Raw genomic sequence first — 24,828 nt, forward strand, 5'->3', positions numbered from 1 at the left:
CTGGTCATTTATGAACATTTGAACATCTTGGCCATGTTCTGTTATAATCTCCACCCGGCACAGCCAGAAGAGGACTGGCCACCCCACATAGCCTGGTTCCTCTCTAGGTTTCTTCCTAGGTTTTGGCCTTTCTAGGGAGTTTTTCCTAGCCACCGTGCTTCTACACCGGCATTGCTTGCTGTTTGGGGTTTTAGGCTGGGTTTCTGTACAGCACTTTGAGATTTCAGCTGATGTACGATGATTTGATTTTGATTTGGATCATAATTATCACAGGGTGGAATTCCCCTTTAAATGTTTCATTTCCTTCATGGTGGAAAAGCATGGTGGGTTAATGAAGAAAGCACACACACACTACAGTAGTCCAGCCTGCTAAACCTCTATGCACATGGTCATGTTTCATATCTGCCTGAAGGAATATAGCCGTCTAGAATAGACATGGTTAATTACCGCAGTCAAATTCAACATTTACATTAAGAAAGTGTTACCTACGCATTTCCCTCTATCACTGCAATCAATACCTTCTGTCAGACATACTGTAGCGGGAGTGAGAGCTAGGAAGAGAGAAGAGGACATGAGAGAGGACGGAAAAAGTAAGAGGAGGTGTGTGCGAGACAGAGACGCTTCGGAGCCACAGACTATATTTCCTGAGTGGCTGCAGCAGTGTGTATCATGGTCTCTCTGGCCCATCTTAAAACACAAACCATATGCTGCTGCTGGAAACTCTGATTCAACACACCAGGACTTCTAATGCAAAAAACACCCATCACACACACACAAATCAACACAGTGATAACCACAGAGTGCACTCGCAGACAAATACACACCGCAAACCGACACACACACACCACGCAAGCCTGGAGTTTAAATCAAAGAAGGCTTACACTTCTTGCAAATTGGACATTTCTTTAATAAAAGAAAATTGAACAGGTCATATAGCTCAACAGGTTCATTGTCGTTCTCCTTCCATCTCAACTCTATACGACTGAACTAAATCTGTTAATATCGATACTACCACTTAAAATCCAACTACTGCTACTTCAATAGAATTATCCAACTACTACTTGTAAATGTAACACCACTACTAGGCTTGAAGCCAAATCAGGCAAAAGACTAGCAGTAGTGTTCTATACTACCCAGTTATTAGAAGTAAAACCCTCCCCATGTACCGACATTACATGTAATAATCAATCATATCAGGATCATCTGATTACAATCGTTGTACTCCTCTCTTTGTATCTGTATGTACAAATCACTTGGTAAAACGCGTAGGGGGTAATTTCCCTCTACAAGACATCCATCCATATAAAAATACATATTTTATAAGCAAAATAAATAACTTGATCTTCAGACTGCTTCATCCAGCCACACAGCCTCGCAAGGCTTCTGTCCTTCATTTTAGGCTGCGGTTATGTGCTCCTTGGAAAAATCTGGGGGAAAAAACTCCATTCCAACTGGGGGTTGGAGCTCATGGTACTGAATTATAGCACGGGTTTCCCACTTATAATTCAGATTTGGAAGCTCACATGGACAGTATTTGGATGTCGGAAACCTGTGTTACAGATTATTTCAAAGAGAGCATGAACACAGCATTATTGCACTGAAACGGGGGAGGAGTGGAATAGGCATTTGGCTCGTCTCTCTTTCCCCCCCCATCACTAGCACCCTTTCCTTCTCTCTCCCGCCATCCTGCTGTCCCTCACACTCCATTCTTCACCAGTTCGTGGGCTCCACTCTTGTCGATGACCAGGGTGGGGCGGAACTCTTGCCCCCTCACCAGCCCCTCCAGCCCCTGCAACAACAGGAAGTGACATCAGGATAGGATATCATCAATGCTAGTAAAGCTGAATTGAATAACTATAATGGGGAACACTTGTTTTTATATTTCTTTCTATTTGAACAGGGCCCTACAGTTAGGTCCCTCCCCCTTACCTCCCCGCCATAGGACACCAGTGGGGAGATCTCACATTTGATTGGCAGGTCTGTTCCATCCTTCAGGCTGTGGCGAAAAGAGAAGGAGGCATAAGTAGGGAGGAGAGGCTTAGTTGGTTCTCTTGTGCAAGGAGGGAAAAAAAAGAGAAAAAGCAGCTGGTTGTGTGATCCTCTGCTCCAGGTGTTCTTAGAGGAAACGTTTGGAGCAAAGCATTAAAGCGACAACACCAGCAGTTCCACAGACTCATGGACCTGTTTCCGGGACTAAAATTAAGCCTATTCCTGGACTAAAAAGCACTTTCAACTGAGATTCCATTTAGTCCAGGAGTAGGATTAATCTCGAGGAAGACTAAGTCAGCACTGAAATGTCAGAAATGGAAGTCTCTCTATTGATTGGGAGAGCGCATACATCACACAAAAAGAGCCACTACACCTTATTATAATCTAAATGACACCACTATGTCGCATTTATGAATGTTATAAATATTAAAAATGGTGCCGAAATCATCCTTGAACAATAAAGAGGATTTAAATGCAGTTTGTGTTGTCGTCACAATCGCAGGTAACTGACCAACATCAGATCTGAAATTGCCACTCATCGTCTACCCATCTCCCCTTCACCATCAGACAGACATATTAACAGTGACATCATCAGTAACATCGATTGCAAAGCGTGCCCAGTGCCCATTACCCAGCATGCTCCACATTCCGTGGGTTAGTTGCTACTATCCCAGGTAGCTCTACACCCTGCTCCAATATCTTATGCTTCCTTCCTTCCTTCCTTCCTTCCTTCCTTCCTTCCTTCCTTCCTTCCTTCCTTCCTTCCTTCCTTCCTTCCTTCAGGTAATCACTGATCGAGCAAGGTTTGATAGGTGAAAGCAACAGAGTGGTAAACTGGCTTACAATTATCTAATCACGTGCAGACCAGTAGTTGACTAAAGAAAGAGGGGAAGAAAGGATGCATATGAAGACTATTGGACCAGGGACCAAGTCAGTGGGCAGGCCAGGTACTTCTGCCCCCACCTGCACAGGACAGGTGACCCTGTGACATTGCCCAGTGACCTGGGCCCTAGCACAGGTAAACCCCAGGCTGCATTTCAGCACTCGAGTCCTTTTCTCTCCTCGTCTCCTTCGCGTCACCCACACTGATGGGAATAAGCTGACCAGGTGAATGCAAAGGACAGGTGACAAGGAGAGGCAGCAACGGTAGAGAATTGAGTCAGCCTGGGTGTTTGTGTGTGTGTGACAGTTGGTTACAGTGAGCGACTGTGCGAATGTGTGAGAAAGCCAAAGCCCCGTCACCATGCAGTAACTCAGTCAGTAGCACAGAGAATAGTTACTTCTGGTTGACATCAGCTGTGCCACTTCCTGCAGATCCGTCTCTGGAAACATTAAAACATTACACAGGACACACAGGGTTAAGGGGAACCGTGAGGGAGTGCTGTGAGAAAACGTGTGACTGGGAGACTATATGGTGATGAACATGTCAAATAGAACGTATACTCACTGTGTGTGTGTGTGTGTGTCTCACCTGGGTATTGCGGGCACACGCGTTCCGTTCTCGTCTATGAAGTGTCCTCCAGCGTTGAGGACCCAGCGGTGATGAAGGGACATGAGGGCGTGTTTCGTCGTGGTGGGTGTGTCTTTACCGTCCTGGCTGTCTGCGTTCTTCAGGGGAGAGAACTCGTCTTCACGAAGAACCTCGTACACCACAAAGGTCCTGAGACACACACACACACACACACACACACACACACACACACACACACACACACACACACACCATGGGAAAATACATCTTTAGTGATCGCGTTTAAGGTAACCCACAACAAAACACATTCATCATCGTCCCATTCCAGTTTTAAACAGCCTGAAAGTGAAGGGTTGTCGAATAGTGCCACATAGAATAGCGTCCTCATTGCAATGAGAAGAATCCTTTGACTCCATGTAAAGTTCTAAAAGCAGCAGCATGACTCAGAGATGATGTCATGATGATTAAACCGCTGGAGGGAGGGAGAGACACAGGGAGAGAGAGGAGGCTGGAGCTGCTTGTAAAACCTGCCTCTTCAAGCACCAGCAGTGGAGGAAGAGGATGAGGAGGGCAGGGCCGTGCTTCCTGGCTCTGGGACAGTGGCTATGGAGCTGGGGTTCCGGCTAGGGGTCTGGGATTGTTGGAACCTGCCCTGGGGTTGGGGCTCCAGAGATCTGGGTGTCAGGACCTGGGTCTTACAAACAGAAGCCTGGCTGTGGGGAGGGAGAACCCCGTTTCCTGCATCCTGCTGCCCTTTCTCTTCTCCCTCACCTCCAGGGTCGGGCAGTCGAATTGAAGGCAGTCAATTCAGGAAGTGATTTGGATTTCAAATTCAGAAATGTATAAACTTTTGAAATAAATAGCTTCTACTTTTTAGTTGATTAAGAAGTCAATGAAAATAAATGGCAATTCTTCGACTACTGAATTGTAATTTTAGTTAACTCCTGTAAAACCTTTAAAAGGGGAAACAGCCTGCCAGCTCCACACATGCTAAAGCCGGTTGGAAAAATCACAGCACTCACTTGGAAAATTGGAAGATGTCAAAGACAAATTTTTCCATTTTAATCCCGTTGGGTTTGTCAGGTTTGATTAGCCTTCCCTGTATGTCCACGTATGGGATTTTCTTCTGGGCCACGTGATGCTGCAGCTGAGGCTCGAATGTCCTGAGTGAGAGAGAAAGGGGGAGTGAGAGGTGGAAAGGGAGAGCGAAAGGGGGAGGGAGAGGTGGAAAGGGAGAGAGAGAGAGAGAGAGAGAGAGAGAGAGAGAGGTGGAAAGGGGAGAGAGAGAGAGAGAGAGAGAGAGGTGGAAAGGAGAGAGAGAGAGAGAGAGAGAGAGAGAGGTGGAAAGGGAGAGAGAGAGAGAGAGAAAGGGAGAGAGAGAGAGAGAGAGAGAGAGAGAGAGAGAGAGAGAGAGAGAGAGAGAGAGGTGGAAAGAGAGAGAGAGAGAGAGAGAGAGAGAGAGAGGTGGAAAGAGAGAGAGAGAGAGAGAGAGAGAGAGAGGTGGAAAGAGAGAGAGAGAGAGAGAGAGAGAGAGAGAGAGAGAGAGAGAGAGAGAGAGAGAGAGAGAGAGAGAGAGAGAGAGAGAGGTGGAAAGGAGAGAGAGAGAGAGAGAGAGAGGTGGAAAGGGGAGAGAGAGAGAGAGAGAGAGGTGGAAAGGGGGAGAGAGAGAGAGAGAGAGAGGTGGAAAGGGAGAGAGAGAGAGAGAGAGAGAGAGAGAGAGAGAGAGAGAGAGAGAGAGAGAGAGAGAGAGAGAGAGAGAGAGAGAGAGAGAGAGAGAGAGAGAGAGAGAGAGAGAGGTGGAAAGGGAGAGAGAGAGAGAGAGGTGGAAAGGAGAGAGAGAGAGAGGTGGAAAGGGAGAGAGAGAGAGAGAGAGAGAGGTGGAAAGGGAGAGAGAGAGAGGTGGAAAGGGAGAGAGAGAGAGAGAGAGGTGGAAAGGGAGACAGACAAGAGAGATCAGGAAATCTGAAACATGCCCTTGGTTATAACTGTTAAACAATGAAGAGAAAGAAAAACACTGGCAAAGACATCATGTATTTAAAATTCCAACGTCCAGACATAGAAAACTGAAACTGCAGCTTTTTCCTCCTTTCATTTCCTTCACCTTAGATTCTGGGTACTCATTAAAAGTCACTGCGATGTTTCCAGCCATTTATCAGCTGATAAATGCCACTACTTCTCTCTCATGTTATGAGAGTCTCATTAGGCAGGTAATGACCTCAAATACCTGCTTAATGGGGGTTAACAATTCACCATGTAATTACTGGGGCTGTGTGGGGCTGTGTGTGTGGCTGTGTGCGCATCTATGTTAAATGTGTGTGTGAGAGAGACTCACTGGACGATGTCCCTGAGGAAGGGTAGTGTGAAGAAGTGATTGGCTACGTTTCCAGCGTTGAACATGAGCCGCCCGTCCGCGCTGCGCTCCTCAGCCGTAGCCAAGGAGATCTCGCTGTATTCTACCACCTGGTAATAGCCGTCCACCTTACAGACCACGCCCACCGCCTCCGTTGGATTGGTCTTCTCCACCACCTGGAAGTGACGTCACAGGAAAGGATTTTTACCTCACCTCGGGACTGCCGCCTGATTCTGCCCTCCTCTCCAAAGTGTGCACTAGTTCATTCCCACTAAAAGCATTTGGATTTCCGTTTACAGAGGAGGTTTGGATAGAAGACTGCAGATAGAAAGGAAGACATGGATGGGATTGTTAAAGAGGATTTGACTGTACATTTTAGTGACTGGAGTCTGGTCCAAAATCAGAGATCCAGCCCTCTGCCCATCTGGTTGTCAGTCCAAATGAAAGAGCTGGTCTTAATGAGGGGTTTAGTGGTGGGGGAGAGTCTGGACCTTGATGAGAGGGTAGGGCTGGGGTGGGGGGAGGACAAGGCTCAGCAGGCTGATGAAGGGTTTAGCTCTGGGGGGGGAGAGGCTTGGTGGAAGAAGCCACAACGGCAGTCTCTGTCAGTTAACGACAGGAGGGTGGGTCCCTGCATTCCTCTGATCCTAGCAGAGGCTCCACACCACCGCTCAGATTGACACGCAGCAGGAATGGGTTTACTGCAGCTCTCAACTTGGCGTTAAATGTTTAACTTAATTACATCTGTACTTCATTGTAGAGTTGTACTTCAGAGGCATATTTCAAGTGTAAAAAGCTGTGGTGATGGCTTGACAAGTTGCACAGACCTGGTAAATGTGCAGGCTAGGCTGCAGTCAGGTTAATGTACCAAGCACGACTGTTGGTGTAGTAGTGGTCCTTGGTTGGACGTCACAAAAAAAATGATAAATGCTTTGGAGGCTAATTTCAGGAGTCTTTGGAGTTCTTTCCACATTTTGAAGTGGAGGTTTCAAAAACTCCCCTTACCAGTGCATCTCTAGTCTCTGAGATACATAAAAAAAGAGGAATTTAGAGAAGACCGACAGCCTCACACTGAGTACACCAAACATAAAAAAAACCTTCCTAGTATTAAGTTGCAACACCTCCCTCCTTTGCCCTCAGAACAGCCTCAATTGGGGACTTGTCAAGGTGTCGAAAGCATTCCACATGGATGCTGGCCCATGTGGACTCCGATGCGTCAATGCTACTACCATACCCCATTCAAAGGCACTTTGTGTTGCCCATTCACCCCCTGAAAAAGGCACAAATACAACCAAAAAGGGCTAAAAACCTTAAAGGGGAGGAGCCCGGTTAATCTTCACTGACTAAAGTGGGTTTATTAACAGGTAACATCAGTAAGGGATCACCGCTTTCCCCTGTTCAATCTTTTGTCATGGAAAGAGCTGGTGTTAATGTCTTCTATACGCCGTGATCTTTTTAATAGTTAAATAAGTACCTTGGTCGTAAAAAAAAAATGTTGCTTTCCCGAGAAGAAACCAGTTAAGTTTCCTATTTAACCACTGCTCCCTGTACAGTTCTTTCCTCTCAAAAAAAAGTACACAGTGTCCAAACTCAACGTGTAGTAAAGAAAAGAAAAGATTGATACTATAGGTTGAGTGGACTAAGCCGTCTGCGTTAGAGGTCTGTGTGGTTCCCTCATTGTTCATAACGAGGCAGTAAAACAAGGCCAGTAGCACTTCATATAGTTGCAGCAGTTCTTTTTGTATTCTTTAGTGTTTGTTTTAGTCAACGTGTCTTATCAGCTCGGTCATCAAACCCATCAAGGAGCAATGCACGAGACTCCTTGGATGTCTTTTTAAATAAGGAAACGCCTGTCATTTAAAGCCCGTTTCTGACATTGGTCGAGCTTAAAAAAAAAAACACCTCTGCTCTAGGTACCCTTTACGGTATAATAAATAACATTTTATAAACAAAATATCTATATCTCATACAGTAATAATGATCTTTTTTTAAGATCACAATACATACATTCCTATTTTTACCACATTCTTGCCGTAGTAAGCCTGTTATATCTCCCGTGCACATTCAGGAGTGGGAGTACATGTGGGCATTGTTTTTTAAAATCCATTTTTTATAAATCCATTGAATATTCACCATCACAAAGAAATCTATTCATTTCATTTAGGCTGGTCCTAAGAAACATAAGACTAATCAAATGTATTTTCATAAGAATAGTTGTATATTTTGAGTGTAATTATGTTACTGGCACAGTATGTGCAGCCTATATGCTAAACGGCCATGTCATGCACATGAAATCAGTAGTTATTTTGTTCATTAAAACAGACAAGACGCAATTAGGCTACCCTGATCACAATTAATACATTTTATAGTAGACTAAGAATATAATGAAATACAAATACTTGTCTCACACAACTTGCGCCACGGCAACGTGTGGAACCGCGGTCACATAAAAAGAAAGTGCTATTTTTAAAGAGCCCAAGGCAAACCCATGTTTTGAAAATATTTTTAAATCCATGTTTCATCTTGTTTCTATCCTCACTCTGCTTTGTTAGGGAGCAGGCATAGTGTCATCCTCTCAATGGATCTTCATTATGATCGAAAAGAATTGCAATCAATATTTTCACAAGGATGCGAGTTTCGTGTTCATATTTCACAACCTCCACGGCCTTTACATTGCATTTGGAAGGTATTCAGACCACCTGACCTTTTCCACATTTTGTTACATTACAGCCTTATTCTAAATTGGATTGAAAAAAAAAGTCCTCAATCTACACACAATACCCCAAGCGAAAACAGGTTAAGAAATGTTTGCAAATTTATGAAGAAAAAAAACGGAAATACATTATTTACTTAGGTATTCAAGACCCTTTGCTATGAGAAATTGAGGTGCATCCGGTTTCCATAGAGCTGATTCTGGAACTTGGAGTCCACCTGTGGTAAATTCAATTGATTGAACATGATTTGGAAAGGCACACACCGGTCTGTCTATATAAGATCCCACAGTTGACAGTGCATGTCAGAGCCAAAATCAAGCCATGAGGACGAAGGAATTATCTGTAGAGCTCCGAGACAGGATTGTGTCGAGGCACAGATCTGCGGAAGGGTACCACAACATTTCTGCAGCATTGAAGGTCCGAAAGAACACACTGGCCTCCATCATTCTTAAATGGAAGAAGTTTGAAACCACCAAGACTCTTCCTAGAGCTGTCAGCCCAGCCAAACCGAGCAATCTGGAGAGAAGGGCCTTGGTCAGGGAGGTGACCAAGAATCCAAATGGTCACTATGACAGAGCCCCTCTGTGGAGATCAGTGAACCTTCCAGATGGACAACCATGCTCTGCAGCACTCCACTAATCAGGCCTTTAGGTTAGAGTCGCCAGATGGAAGCCACTCCTCAGTAAAAGGCACATGACAGCCCACTTGGAGATTGCCAAAAGGCACCTAAAGGACTCTCAGACCATGAGAAACAAGATTCTTGATAAAACCAAGATTGAACTCTTTGGCCTGAATGCTAAGCATCACGTCTGGAGGAAACCAGGCACCGCTCATCACCTTGCCAATACCATCCCTAAGGTGAAGCATGTTTTTCAGAAGCAGAGACAAATCAGGATTGAGGGAAAGATGAAAGGAGAAAAGTACAGAGAGAGCCTTGATAAAAGAACTATGCCATAGCGCTCAGGAGGCCTACAAACTTGACTCAGATACACCAGCGCTGTCAGGAGGAATGGGCCAACATTTACCCAACTTATTGTGGGAAGCTTGTGGAAGGCTACCCAAAACATTTGACCCAAGTCAAACAATTTAAAGCTAATGCTACCAAATACTAATTAATTGAGTGTATGTAAACTTCGGACCCACTGGGAATTGATGAAGGAAATAAATCACTCTACTATTATTCTGACATTTCACATTCTTAAAAATAAAGTGGTGATCCTACCTGACCTAAAACTGGGAATTTACTAGGATTAAATGTCAGGAATTGTGAAAAACTGAGTTTAAATGTTTTTGGCTAAGGTGTATGTAAACTTCTGACTTCAATTGTAAATGTGATAGCAAATTTGTCATTATGGGATTATTGTGTGCAGATTGAGGGAAAAAAAATGATTTCATCCATTTTAGAATAAGGCTGTAACATAACAATTTGGAAAAAGAAAGGGGTCTTAATACTTTCGGAATAGACTGTAGATGAGAAAATGAATAGATGAACTATACCACCACTTATTTGCCCAGACAGAGAATTAACTACATATACAGATGGAGACTCAGTGAAACAAATTCACATTGATTAAGACAAGTCACAGGCTTTTGGTTAAGAGTAGACCTAGGCTACTAATAGTACAATAATCCAATTGTTAAAGGTTAACTCTCAAACCTAATTTCAGCCTTTGCCTAACCCCTTACTTTTTTTAAACATGCATTCTGGTGAGAAGTTGTGGGTGGCAGGGAATTGCTCATAAATGTTCCTTTTGGGGGTGGGTAAATCTAGTTGTACCTGATTCCAACACTTCCCCGAAGTCCACTGGCACGCTCTGATAAAATGTTGTGCATCGCGAGCAAATATGGCTCTGGAGAGTTAGCTCACAGTAGTTAGGTGCAGTGTTAATGAGAGCTATTGCTACTTAGTGTACATTTGAATTCCCATGGGGCAAAAACATATTTGAAATTACTCACATTTATTGCAGTATTGTGTTTGGAAGAAAAGTACAATCATCCCCTAAAAAAAATGTATATTAGGGGCTCAATTCAATCCAACCCGCATTGCTGTATTTACACAGTAACTATTTTTCCCAATGGTAAAATTAACTCACAGATTAGTCTTGGGTACTGTATAAAAGGTTGACCCTCTGGTAAAAAAAGAAGTAGAATTTGGTCATATGCAGAAATGTGCCTTACTGCCTTCTGAATTTTGTGTTGCATATATATAAACCCTGGATTGCTGACTCTATGTACCAGCCATTCAGAGGCTTTGAAGCAACCGTTGCCACTCCCTAGAAGAAGCAGTTCTCCATAGGAATGAATGGAATCCCACAGTATTTAAATGAACTGTTAAGGACAAAATTACATGTATTTAAATATTTGTTATCGTGGGGCCAGTAAGATATTTAAAGAAAAGTCTATATTTGTGTGTATATATATATATATATATTTAAAAAAAATGTTTAGCTCACATATCATTTTAAAGTATGCATTAAAGTGTCTGTAATAGAATACATGTCAAGAAACAAATTGTAGATGTTAATACATTTATTTCTATAGCTTTAAAATATTTTGGACAATTAAGGAGTATCCCCGAGATGGCAGCATTATAAGCAAGGATACTGACACTGCCACTCAAGCAAGATTGCTACAGTAGTTGAATCAAGGAGGCATCATGCATGCTGCGCAGGTGTTTGTACACATGCATATACACACACACTTTCATTCAAATGCACACATGTAAATAGTGCCAAACATGCACTCAAACATATTCAGTTGGCCTTGCTTGTATGATTGTTGTTGTCCTTGATGTCTTTGTTTTTTTCTCTCTTCTCTCCATTGTTGTTTTCCTTTGTCTCGTCCCCCCCCCCAATTTTGTTGGTTGGTGTGGTCAGGACTTGCCCTCCTGGATGGACATCAAAGGTTACTGCTAACCAAAGGTTTCAAGACCCCCCTGTCCTGGGCGAGTTGGCCAGTTTTATGACGGCCATAAATACCTTGCAGGAACGGTCTCTCGTGCACTGCAGTATGATGGTCTCACCAGATACTGACTGGTTGTGATCCACCCCCTACATTTTTTTAAGGCATCTGTGGCCAACAGATACATATCTGGATTACCAGTCATGTGAAATCCTAATTAATTTATTTCATTTTTTCCTTATACGGTATGAACTGTAACTCAGTAAAATCTTAGAATTTGTTGCACGTTGCATTTAGATTTTTGTTCAGTGTAGAAGGGAATGCATTTCATATCGAACACCTCCCTCGAGATGACAGAGGAATGAACTGATAGGGGCAAAAATAAATGTACTTGTTAGACTTGTTTCACTATAACTAAGCCCAAAACATCTAGTTTTTGATACAACGTTTTCATGAATGTTACGCTATATAACCAGGCTTTGAAAAAAACAACATCTGATCAGCACTAATAAATGAGCCAAGTTAACAATGAGCCTAATTGTCGCCTGGCTAACCAATATCTGAACAGAGATTTAGTGAAAAAGAAAATCTGACGTTGATTCCCAACGCTTGTCTCAAAGCAGATCTAAACGGTGCTGAAATAGTTGGTATTGCGTTGTATTATAACTTGACTTTGGGAGTTTCAGTAAGCAACAATTTGATGCCTTCAATTGCATTAGCCCTTCTTTATTCCAACAGTTATTGTTTATGGTTCCATCCATTTGTGGTTAAGAAAACAGTGCATGTCCTGGGCTATGGGAAGAGATGGTTGAAGTGACATGCCTCGCAAAGTTTAGAACAGGCAGGAGGATAGTAGTAATGGGATAGTAGGTCATAGCAGGGCATGTATACATCTTGCGTTTAGCAGAGCAGAACAGCTGTGAAGGAAGTAGTCAAGTCAAGGAAGGGAGTTTGTTTTTATTGGACCTTGCGCCCCTAACGCCAACCAATCATGTCAATGCGGAGCTATACAGAGTACTCCACATGATTACAAAATTTGGGAGACGCAGAGCGATTTGGTATGTTGCTCAATTTGGCCTCTGGAGGATACACAATTGAGTCACACTCCATATGGAGCCTCAGAATCACATTTACAGAGCAAGCATGAACTGGCTTTAAGCCGTAGACAGAACTTTAACGCAATCATGACTAGATTGGTTGGCGGAAGTAAAAGTTGAGGCTTTGGCGCCGGGCCATGCCTTTAAAATATAAAGAACAGTTGGCGGGATGTTAAAGTTGTCTGAAAAACATCTCGGTTTGAACCATGTATGTGTGAAGATATGCCTGCAACTTCACTCCTTCTGTGTGATAGTCTACAACCCCACCTTGTGGTGAATTAGAAGTGCAGTTCTTTAAAGAGGAGAAGTCGTAGCAAGGCAGTTTTCAATGTCTCGAAAGACAGTACAGTATGAAGATGGGCTAAAACGGCTTTTCCAATAGAAATCCCTGCTCACACTTGTAGGCGATGTTATGGCGCATCACTGTGTTGAGCTTCTGGGTTTAGAAACTCGAGTTATGGCCTTTCCCGTGTCCCGTGAAGGAGGCACACCCAGCTAAAATTGAACAGTAATAGAATATGCGCTGCTCTGCCATATTGTCAACAAGGCAGCATGAGGCATTGTTCAGAAAACATACATCATACATTTTCAAACTAGTTTTCAGTGGGGAGGCAGGCAAAGCGTTTTAATCAAAAGCAAACACATTGCATGTGAAAACGGAATCCTACTCATTACTCCACATGCTTAATTAAACTACATAACTTTTGTTTTTAGCTTCATGTCAGGGAGACAGCCAGGTGTTCGGTATGAAATACATTCCCTTCTACACTGAACAAAAATATAAATGCAACAATTTCAAAGACTTTACTGAGTTACAGTTCATACAGTATAAGGAAATCAGTCAATTGAAATAAATATATGAGGATTTCACATGACTGGGAACACATATGCATCTGTTGCATTCCAAAACAAATCACTTTTCACCAGGTGCAAACTGCCACCCAGGCCAGTTTAATTGAATCCCCTGTGTCACACCCTCTTATGCAAACACAACTTTACTGAACACAGTTTCAATACTAACTTCCTGGTCTGGTATATCTCAACATCTTCCTTCTCATCACAGTAACCAACCATACTGCTTTCAGCTCAAAGCCTTTGTGAACATTGTTTTTTGAGGGAGAGGACCAGGAGAGGAAACCACTTTAAGCTACTGAGGTAGGATCTGACTAGAGAAGGAAGGAAGTAATTTAAGAGTATTGGAACATATTTGGGTGACCTCATGAGTCACATTTGGCCCCGTTGTGAGAGACAGAAGAGGGCAAAGAGAGAGCAATAGAGAGAAACTTCCAGTGAGAAAGAGACATAGCGCTACTAACCTTAGCCCCACAGTCTCCTCCTTTCTGGACACAGAAGCCGACAAAGGCAGGGTCTGCTACTTTAACCAGTATGTTGTCCACACAGTACACATGGATGAACCCGATCCCCCTCTGCTCCATGTCCTCCACAATCCCCTGGGTACCCAGAGCTCTGTACAGACCCCCATTACCATCTGAAATACAGACACACACATCAGTACCGACCCATTAACATCTAAAATACACAGATGTACGCACACACTCTCAAACAGATTAAGTGGTGTACCTGGGGCCATTGCCAGCTTGGCTTTGCTCTCCAGGATGATCTTGCCGTTGTAGTCCATGGCAGGCAACATGCCCTGCTGGAAGAAGATCACGTTGTCTTTGCCCAGCCCAAAGTAGCTGTGGCGCAAAAAGAACTCTTTAGTCGACTCCATGGTCCGGCCGCTTGTCATGATGTACCTAGGCAGAAATTCAGGTATGATTTATTTTGTGATTCATTCATTCACTGGTCATTATGTGCAGGGGCAATGTGACGATACATTTGCTTTGATTCAAGGATAATACACAGAGAGAGCTTGGTTCTTTAAGGTTATATCCGCAAAAAGATCATTCGGAGATAATTGGCTTTAAAAAGTTAAACCCTCATTGGTTTGAATGGTGTCTGCATTTTTTAAAATCTAGTATTCTTTTGAACTTAACATGACTTGGGGTATTTAGAGTACTATATACTGTAGGTAGAGAAGTTACAGAACAAGGCTATGTCAATAACTACATTTTGACAAAACTGCAGATAGAGCATGGGGACTATGCGGTTCTTCAACTCTCAAGACAATGATTCATTTTTTAATAAAAATAAAAAAAACGTTTGACTTCACTGTGAATCACTGCATAATTACTTACACGTTTCATAAGATTGGAAACCTTGCCTCTCATTTGACAAAGATTCCAGAAAGGTTATTCATAATGCACATTATCTGGCAAACAATTGAATCCAGATGAATTTTAAAAGCTGAATGCTGAGATCTAACTAAGGTTAAAAATACATTGTGGCATCAACCCATCGCAAGACACAAAACCAGAAGTACTTCCTTATGACTGGATGGCATCTGGCATCTCATGGTGAGCGCTTAGTCCTGACGCCTGATCTTAATTACAGAGGGCCCAGCCCCAAAGACAGCACGCCAGCTAGACAAGTCTCCTTCCTGTCAACCCACTCCTGAATAGTCTAACTGATTCCCTTCATGTACTCCATAGAGACTTACATTGCCTATAGAAAGTCCACACCCCCTAGAACTTTGACAGTTTGTTGCATTACAAATTGGGATTGAAATATTTCATTGAGCTACGCAAAATAATCCATAATCTCAACGTGAAAAAGAAAATTAGACATTTTTTACAAATTAATTCAAATGAAATAACTAAGATATGCAAAGACTAAGTATTCACCCCTCTGTTTTAGTCAAGGGGGAAAAAAAGGGGCTTCACAAATGATATGGACTCGTGTGAAATAATAGGGGTTGGCATTTTTTAATGACTACCCCTTCCTCTGTCCCCCATACAGTAAATCTGTAAGGTCCTTCAGTCAAGTATTGCATTTCAATCACAGATTCAACTACAAAGACCAGGGAGCTTTTCAAAAGCCTCATAAAAGAAGGGCAGGGATTGATAAATGGATAACAATAACAACTCAGACATTGAATATATATTTAAGCATGATGAAGTTGCTTCAGTCTGCTTTACACCAGACACTGGGAGAGGAAATCACCTTTCAGTCAGACAACAACCTAAAACAAAAAGCCAAATCTACACTGGAGTTGCTTTCCAAGAATACAGTTAATGCTCCCGAGTGGACAAATTACAGCTGATTTAAAGGGGGAAAAAAATATATAAAAAAATAGCATTGTAATTTCAGAAAATGTCCATAATATCTGTCGTGAATAGTAGCATGACAGTGTTTAACCGTTTTTACTTAACTGCCAGTGTTGTGATTTGCTTTTATATTCGCCTATTGATTTCTCCTGCCTGAGCGGCATCTGTTCCCAAACTGGGAAAGACATTATGGCTTTGTGGCTGTATTATCTAGTGGAAATCTCAGTCTCATCCTGGTTCCTATAATTCTACACCTTTCACTTAATTTCCATTTACGTGAGAAAGCAAGCACTGAATAGTGTAGGGAATCATTGTACCGTCTCTGTGAAATATATTTTCAATGAGAAAAAAAATATTGTTTGAAGCTGGTGGACCAAAACTAAAGTAACTTTCGGTTTTGGTTCACCAGCTTCAAACAGCGGTTTTGGTCCACTAGCTTTTTTATAGGCACTGTATAATACTGATCCTTTCTGGGATCAAACCGCTTCCTTGAATGATGCAGGGAAGTGTTAGCAATATCTAGGTGTAGTTAATAAATCAGACAGATGAAACTGAAGAACTGAGAGGAGGAACACAAAAACATATCTTTGACCCAACCCTGCTATTTTATGGTTTGATTGTGATTTCACAAACTGGGCTAAAACAAAAACAGCTCCCTCAAGAATGGATTGAGAAACAGTGGTCGGTGGTCAGCTTGATGTAATGCTGCATGTAGTGCTGAGCGATTAACTGAAATGTAGGTTATTTCTCATTTTTTTTCAATTATTAAGAGAATCTATTGACTCTTAAAACCAGATGACACTACCGCGGAGTTGTTTGGAAGGGAGACATAACAATGTGTCTGGAGAAAGAAAAAGGCCCGGCACATTAACATCAAAACCTCATCCCAATTGTAAGACATAGTGGAGGGAGCATCATGGATTGGGGCTACTTTGCTGGCTCAGGGCCTGGACATCATCGAAAGGAAAAGTGAATTCCCAAGTTTATCAAGACATTGTAAGGCTATCTGTCCGCCAATTGAAGCTCAACAGAAGTTGGGTGATGCAACAGGACAATGACCCAACACACAGAAGTAAATCAACAACAGAATGGCTTCAATAGAAGAACATACACCTTCTGGAGAGACCCAGTCAGAGTCCTGACCTCAACCCGATTGAGATGTTGTGGCATAACCTCGAGAGCGATTCACAACAGACATCCCAAGAATATTGCTGAACTGAAACAGTTTTCTATAGAGGAATGGTCCAAAATTCCTCTATAGAAAATATCGCTGCCAAAGGAGAGGCAACCAGTTATTAAATCCAAGGGTTCACATACTTTTCCCACCCTGCACTGTGAATGTTTACAGTGTGTTCAATAAAGACATGAAAATGTATAATTGTTAGTGTGTTATTAGTTTAAGCAGACTGTGTTTGTCTATTGCTGTGACTTAGATGAAGATCAAATTTTATGACCAATTTTATGCATAAATGAAGGTAATTCGAAAGAGTTCACATACTTTCTTACCACTATATATATATACACACTACAGGTCAAAGGTTTTAGAACACCTACTCATTCAAGGTTTTTAATAAAAAGAACTATTTTCTACATTGTAGAATATGAAATAATGTAGTAACCAAAGAAAGTGTTAAACAAATCAAAATATATTTTATATTTGAGTTTCTTCAAATAGCCACCCTTTGCCTTGATGACAGCTTTGCACACTCTTGGCATTCACTCAACCAGCTTCATGAGGTAGTCACCTGGAATGCATTTCAAATAACAGGTGTACCGCCTTAAAAGTTCATTTGTGGAATTTCTTTCCTTCTTAATGCGTTTGAGCCAATCAGTTGTGTAGTGAGAAGGTAGGGGGGTATACAGAAGATAGCCCTATTTGGTAAAAGACCAAGTCCATATTATGGCAAGAACAGCTCAGATAAGCAAAGAGAAACGACAGTCCATCATTACTTTAAGACATGAAGGTCAGTTAATACTGAATTTCAATCACTTTGAAAGTATCTTCAAGTGCAGTCGCAAAAACCATCAAGAAATATAAATTATAATGAAACTGGCTCTCATGAGGACCACCACGTGAAAGGAAGACCCAGAGTTACCTCTACTGCAGAGGACTAATTCATTAGAGTTATCAGCCTCAGAAATAGCAGCCCAAATAAATTCTAAAAAAGATTTCAAGTAACAGACATCTCAACATCAACTGTTCAGAGGAGACTGCATGATTCGGGCCTTCATGGTCAAATTGTTGCAAAGAATCCACTACTAAATGACTCCAATAAGAATAAGAACAGAACAATGACCCAACACACCGCCAGGCTGTGTAAGGGCTATTTTACCAAGGAGAGTGATGGAGCGCTGCATCAGATGACCTGGCCTCCACAATCCCTCAACCTCAACCAAATTGAGATGGTTTGGGATGAGTTGGATGAGTTGGACCACTGAGTGAAGGAAAAGCAGCCAACAAGTGCTCAGCATGTGGGAACTCCTTCAAGACGGTTGGAAAAGCATTCCAGGTGAAGCTGGTTGAGAGAATGCCAAATTGTGCAAAGCTGTCATCACTGCAAAGGGTTGCCATTTGTTTAACACTTTTTTGGTTACTACATGATTCCATATGTGTTATTTCATAATTGTGATGTCTTCACTATTATTCTACAATGTAGAAAATAGTATAAATAAATAAAAACCCTTGAATGAGTAGGTGTTCTAAAACTTTTCTAAAACGTTCAAAAGTTTGGGGTCACTTAGAAATGTCCTCGTTTTTGAAAGACACATTTTTTGTCCATTAAAATAACATCAAATTGATCAGAAATACAGTGTAGATAATGTTAATGTTGTAAATGACTATTGTAGTTGGAAACGGCTGATTTTTAAAATGGAATATCTACATAGGCGTACAGAGGCCCATTGTCAGCAACCATCACTCCTGTGTTCCAATGGCACGTTGTGTTAGCTAATCCAAGTTTATAATAAAAAAAAGGCTAATTGATCATTAGAAAATAAAATGTTCTAATGATTTTTTTTCTCTCAATTTGTCTGTCATAGTTGAAGTGTACCTATGATGAAAATTACAGGCCTCTCATCTTTTTAAGTGGGATTTGTGCATCACAATTGGTGGCTGACTAAATACTTTTTTGCCCCACTGTATATATATACACACACACACACTGAGCTTTCTTAGTTATATGACAGACACTTCAAAATCTTATTCCGTATGATACATTTTTTTTACTGTCTTCTTTTTGCCATGTATGAATGTGTTATTCAATGCGTTTGTGGGCTATAGTAGTAAAGTCCAAATTCTATATTTAATTTGATACTTAAAGGGGTCCTAAAATTCAAAATGAAAATGGCTAAATTATCCATGATATGACCATCTTAAAATAATTCCATATGTTTGCTTTTTAATTGTTTAATCTGTGTTAGAGCATTCAACCCACAAAATGTCTAATGCATTTAATGTCCATTAATTTTTTTATAGAAACTGAAATCATAACCCGTGATAATAATAAAAAAAAAAAAAATAGAACCAACCTCAAAAAGCACTAGTCACTCAGCACTAGCTGCATGTTATGTGCTGTGTAACCCATATGGGGTATTATTATGCTGCCAGTCCCAGTCTCACCAGGGGATGAAGCACTTGGCTCCATGTCTCTGTTCTGCCAGCTGTTGAAGCCTCAGTATCCTCTCTGCCTGGATCTGGAACAGGGTCTTGTGGGAAGGCAGGCCCACATCGTACATGCCTTTTGGGTAGGACACCCCAAGCCGGGTCCCTTGGCCCCCCGCTAGCAGAAGAACAGCCACCCTGCTCTGGGAGATACACCGCAGACCTAGGAAAGGGGTTGAGAGACAGTTAATGTATGAGACCATCATTTAACAAAATTTAAATATGGTACAAACAATAGAGCTTATTCAAGCAATATAACTGAAACCAAAACATATTTGTGATGTTTGACAAAACTCAAGAACACTATCAACTTTTTATGGCTATAACGACTGAAGTATAATCTACCTTGGCAAGGGGACCTGATATAATCATTGCAGGTTGAAACAGCAGGATAACCCAATAACCATAGTTCAATTGCATTCAACTTCCCAATCTAAACATACACTACATGACCAAGAGTCACGGGGCGGCAGGTAGCCTAGTGGTTAGAGTGGTGGGCCAGTAACCGAAAGGTTACTAGATCGAATCCCCGAGCTGACAGGGTAAAAAAATCGTTCTGCCCCTGAACAAGGCAGTTCCTAGGCCGTCGTTTTAAATTAGAATGTTCTTAACCGACTTGCCTTGTTAAATAAAGGTTACATAAAATAAAAATGTGGACACCTGCTCGTCAAACATCTTATTCCAAAATCATGGGTATTAATATGGAGTTGGTCCTCCCCTTTGCTGCTATACAGTGGGGCAAAAAAATATTTAGTCAGCCACCAATTGTGCAAGTTCTCTCAAGTCTTCCCAGCCTGGTGCAGGTCTACAATTTTGTTTCTGGTGTCCTTTGCCAGCTCTTTGGTCTTGACCATAGTGGAGTTTGGAGTGTGACTGTTTGAAGTTGTGGACATGTGTCTTTTTATACTGATAACAAGTTCAAACAGGTGCCATTAATACAGGTAACGAGTGGAGGACAGAGGAGCCTCTTAAAGAAGAAGTTACAGGTCTGTGAGAACCAGAAATCTTGCTTGTTTGTAGGTGATCAAATACTTATTTTCCACCATAATTTGCAAATAAATCCATTAAAAATCCTACAATGTGATTTTCTGGATTTTTTTTCTCATTTTCTCTGTCATAGTTGAAGTGTACCTATGATTGAAATTACAGGCCTCTCATCTTTTTAAGTGGGAGAACTTGCACAATTGGTGGATGACTAACACTGTATATATGGGAAGGCTTTTCAACACTGCTGCAGGGACTTGCTTCCATTCAGTCACAAGAGTATTGGTGAGGTCAGGCACTGATGTTGGGCGATTAGGCCTGGCTTGCAGCTCATCGCAAAGGTGTTCGATGGAGTTGAGGTCAGGGCTTTGTGCAGGCCAGTCCAGTTCTTCCACACAGATCAAGACAAACCATTTCTGTATAATAATAATAATAATAATATATGCCATTTAGCAGACGCTTTTATCCAAAGCGACTTACAGTCATGTGTGCATACATTCTACGTATGGGTGGTCCCGGGGATCGAACCCACTACCCTGGCGTTACAAGCGCCATGCTCTACCAACTGAGCTACAGAAGGACCAGGTATAGAGGTATAGACCTCGCTTTGTGCACGGGGGCATTGTCAAGCTGAGACAGGAAAGGGCCTTCCCCAAACTGTTGCCACAAAGTTGGAAGCGCAGAAAATTCTAGAATGTCATTCCCTTCACTGAAACTAAGGGTCCTAGCCCGAACCATGAAAAACAGCCCCAGACCATTACACTGCCTCCAAACCTTACAGCTGGCAACAGCCAAACTGAGATTTTTCCATCTGAACGCATTTCCTCTGCTCCAGAGTCCAACGGCGGTGAGCTTTACACCTCTCCAGCCGACGCTTGGCATTGAGCATGGTGATCTTAGGCTTGTGTGAGGCTGCTTGGCCATGGAAACCCATTTCATGAAGCTTCTGACGAAGAGCTCATGTGCTGACATTGCTTTTAGGGGCAGTTCAGAACTCGGTAGTCAGTGTTGCAACAGAGGACAGACAATTTTTACATGCTACAGCACTCAGCGGTCCCGGTCTGTGAGCTTTTGTGGCCTACCACTTCGTGGCTGAGCTGTTGTTGCTCCTCGACGTATCCACTTCACAATAACAACACTTACAGTTGACCGGGCAGCTCTAGCAGGGCTGACTTGTTGGAAAGGTGGCATCCTTTAACAGTGCCACATTGAAATTCACTGAGCTTTTCAGTAAGGCCATTCTACTGCCATTGCTTGTTTATGGAGATTGCATGGCTGTGTGCTCGATTTTAAAAACTTGTCAGCAACGGGTGTGGCTGAAATACCAGAATCCACTAACTTTATGGATGTCCACATACTTTTGTATATATGGTGTACTTGGTCAACAACACCCTTATTATACAGCTCTACTTTACCTTACATGAACTGTTGCTATAAGAGTTGGTGCACTCACATTTCTGAGCCTTTGAAAGTGTACTGGGAGCGGGAGGTACCATTGTAGGCTTTCCTGACACACATACACACCCTGGGGTGTATGTATCCTTAGCTTGCTGGTGTAGATGTTGGCTGCCCTGACACACCACCATGATTAAGAACTGACGCAGTGCTGGATGACCTCACGAATGAGGGCGCAGTACCCCATTTACATCAGGCCCAAACCAGAACCAGATGCTCCCTTTCTTCTCCCCTCCTTCATCCCTCAGGCTGGACCTCCTAAACATTGAGCTGGACCCCCACTTCAATATCACAAGACATCATGGTTTACCCTCTAACCCTTAAGTTTGCCAAGTCATGTAAGGGTTACCAGGTCTTGTTTAACCCCCTCAGAGTTGCCATTACCTGATCACAGCAAATGATCCCTTCTGCTGCCTGTCACTGTGCTGTTTGAAGGGGGTTACCAGGGACATGTTGGAAAGGATAGTTTCAGTAGCCCTGCTTAGTTGGAGGAAATTGTATTGCATAGGCCTTTACTCATTTGGGCAAAAGTCTGTCCTCCACCCTCTCTCCTCCGTGACACGGAAACCGATAAGTGGTCAAGGAGATGTCACTTAATTTGAAGGCTAACTGAAGAGTCCCCTCTTCAATATCCATGTTTCATCAAGGATAAGTCACGTGTATCCTACCAGACACCTTCACAGAAGAGTTTTGAAATCTTCCACATGCAAACTTTTAAAAATGTTATTTATTGTTTTACCTATCAAATGTCTTGCACAATTAACTTAATTTGTTATTTAGAAATTACATTTATTTTGGGATGTCCACCTGTAAACGTAATTTGCGTGATGATGCGCGAGTGGAGAAGGAGTCTCATTTTATACAACAGCATTTTCGTCCACAGTCTCTCCTCGACTACCCATTACCTTTTTCAAAAGGAGGCGAGAGAAGATGACGGAGCGAGGAAGCAGGAGTTGAGCAAATCCATCTGAGAGAGGCCATAATGTTTGACCTTAGTTGAGCGAGGGCATAAACGGACACACACAAACACATGCGCTGCATGCACTTCATGACTAGTCTAGAATGTAACACTAGGCAGAAGACACCTACTTTATAACATTATACTGCACACCATAAAACCTGATGAGATTTCCCTACCTGCCCGTTTCACTTCCTGGTAGCATGTAAAATAATCTAGGATGTTGAAAACCAGTGGAATTGAATCCCTTGAATGAAATTTAAAGAAATCAATAGAAACAGCTTAAGATTGTGGCATAGATGCACTATTTTGACTGAAATGCATACATCATTGTGACCGACTTGACCAAAACAGTCAATTCCAAGCTAAACCAACCACAACTAAAATACTTTTCAAGTATTTGACATATGGATTTGACTCTGGTCTGGTCCCAAGCAATCCACCATTTGGGAACCCCTGTACCAGACGACTCACCCTCCTCCTCCCAGTCCTTGAGGCAGTCTCTGTCCCTGGTCACGCTACCCAACACCTCCCTGGGCACTGGCTCCATGCGGGCGTCCATTTTCTCCTGCTTGCTGCTGCCCGACACCTCCATGGCACTGCGGAAGAACCTGTTGATCTCCTGGAAGTCCATAGGTTCCAGGTCAGAGGTCATCTCAGCCTGCTGCTCAGGGGTCAGCTCATCCCAGAACTGCAGGAGGTGAGACTGGCCAGCTTCTGCCAACCTCTGGGTCAGTCTGCTTCTGGTGCTCTCCATGACGATGATCACACTGCTTGGTTATGCTACTGTAGAAGAATCTCCTCTCGGGAAACTACCTACCACACCCAGAAAAGAAGCGAACAGGAACGTGTTGTAAGTGTCAGGGATATTTAACTTGCCCACACAGTCATGAGGATCACATTACCGGGCTCAAATCTCCTCTGAAAACTACCACACCCAATACAATAGAAAATTATTGTGAGTGTCGTCACATCAGAGAGGTATAAGGAAGCACTGGCGCAGCATCATTGGAATACACTTGCTCGAAATAGAAACAGATGCTGGGTCCTCTCTGGTTCAACACTAGCTTAATGATTAAAGAGAGAAGACGTTTCACAATCTGGATTTGTGTCATAAATATGATGAACAGCAACACGTACATCCATGATCTTTGTGGGACCATAATTACATGGGTGTGCCTGCCATGTTTCTTCAAGCAAAGCTTGGTGACTTCAGTAAACATCTATGACGACATTCCAGTAGGGGACTTGTTGTACTAGACCACACGCCCATTTGACAATTTCCCCTTTGATTTACATCAGCAGATGAGCGGAGCTGTCAACTTGGCACCCCAATAGTGGCATAACTTTTCTTTAGCTTGAAGCCAAGTCTACTGCAATAAGTCGGGCAAAATCAGATCCTCGGGACACCAATATTAAGTTATATCATTGACACTAAACTTCACAGAACATTGCCACGGCTTTCAGACAATCCACGACATGGGAAGTGTTCTAACATACAATGGTTAAAGAAGTGCCCCATTGATGCACCAAAACTATTTACAAACAGGCTATTACTACGTTAGCTAGCTAACGTAATACTAGACATTTTACACTATCATGTCGATCCATAAAGCTGCGGTTATGTTAGCTAACCAAATCAGATATGAACTAAATACACATATTGACAATCATCATTCAATTTGTGGTCCTACAGAACAGCACGCTACCAATGGGGGGGCGAGACAATAATTGAAACCTCATAGCTACTATTTTTACAACCCTGGTTGAAAAACAAAATGCGCTAACTACACTATTGGATGAAAATGTAACGACGTGAGTAACAGATTAAGTTAATAAAAGCTTACCAACAACGGAGTCTATGAATCAATTTGGTCGGACAGCGTCTATCCGGTGATTCTGGTATTGACCACCGTACCCCCGCCCCCTCGAGTACACCTAGCTACATCCGTCACTTTGACGTGGCACTATCGAAAGGGAACGCCCTGCAGTTTAAAGACACATTTTTGCCGTATTACATATTTTTTTGCATTTTACATTTACCCTTACAGTATTGAATAAATAATTTGTAAGATCAAGTG

General features: G+C 42.3%; 1 protein-coding gene across 2 annotated transcripts; it reads right to left on the reverse strand.

Annotated features, from left to right (window-relative positions):
• Positions 1-886: 886 nt before the first annotated feature.
• LOC124037880 (UDP-N-acetylhexosamine pyrophosphorylase-like) lies at positions 887-24,743 on the reverse strand. Of its 2 annotated transcripts, XM_046353068.1 has the most exons (11): positions 24,595-24,743; positions 23,222-23,563; positions 19,309-19,513; positions 14,104-14,279; positions 13,839-14,011; positions 5,793-5,986; positions 4,483-4,623; positions 3,461-3,649; positions 3,270-3,311; positions 1,930-1,996; positions 887-1,789 (listed from the first exon to the last, which is right to left on the reverse strand). In XM_046353068.1, exons 2-11 carry the CDS (start codon positions 23,502-23,504, stop codon positions 1,697-1,699), a joined length of 1,563 nt encoding a protein of 520 aa, XP_046209024.1. In that variant the 5' UTR covers positions 23,505-23,563; positions 24,595-24,743; the 3' UTR covers positions 887-1,696. The 2 variants fall into 2 exon arrangements, with proteins under 2 accessions (XP_046209024.1, XP_046209025.1); XM_046353069.1 differs by lacking the exon at positions 3,270-3,311.
• Between the last annotated feature and the right edge of the window lie 85 nt (positions 24,744-24,828).

The sequence above is a fragment of the Oncorhynchus gorbuscha genome, linkage group LG06, assembly GCF_021184085.1.
Source record: "Oncorhynchus gorbuscha isolate QuinsamMale2020 ecotype Even-year linkage group LG06, OgorEven_v1.0, whole genome shotgun sequence".
In the NCBI taxonomy this organism is placed as follows: Eukaryota; Metazoa; Chordata; class Actinopteri; order Salmoniformes; family Salmonidae; genus Oncorhynchus; species Oncorhynchus gorbuscha.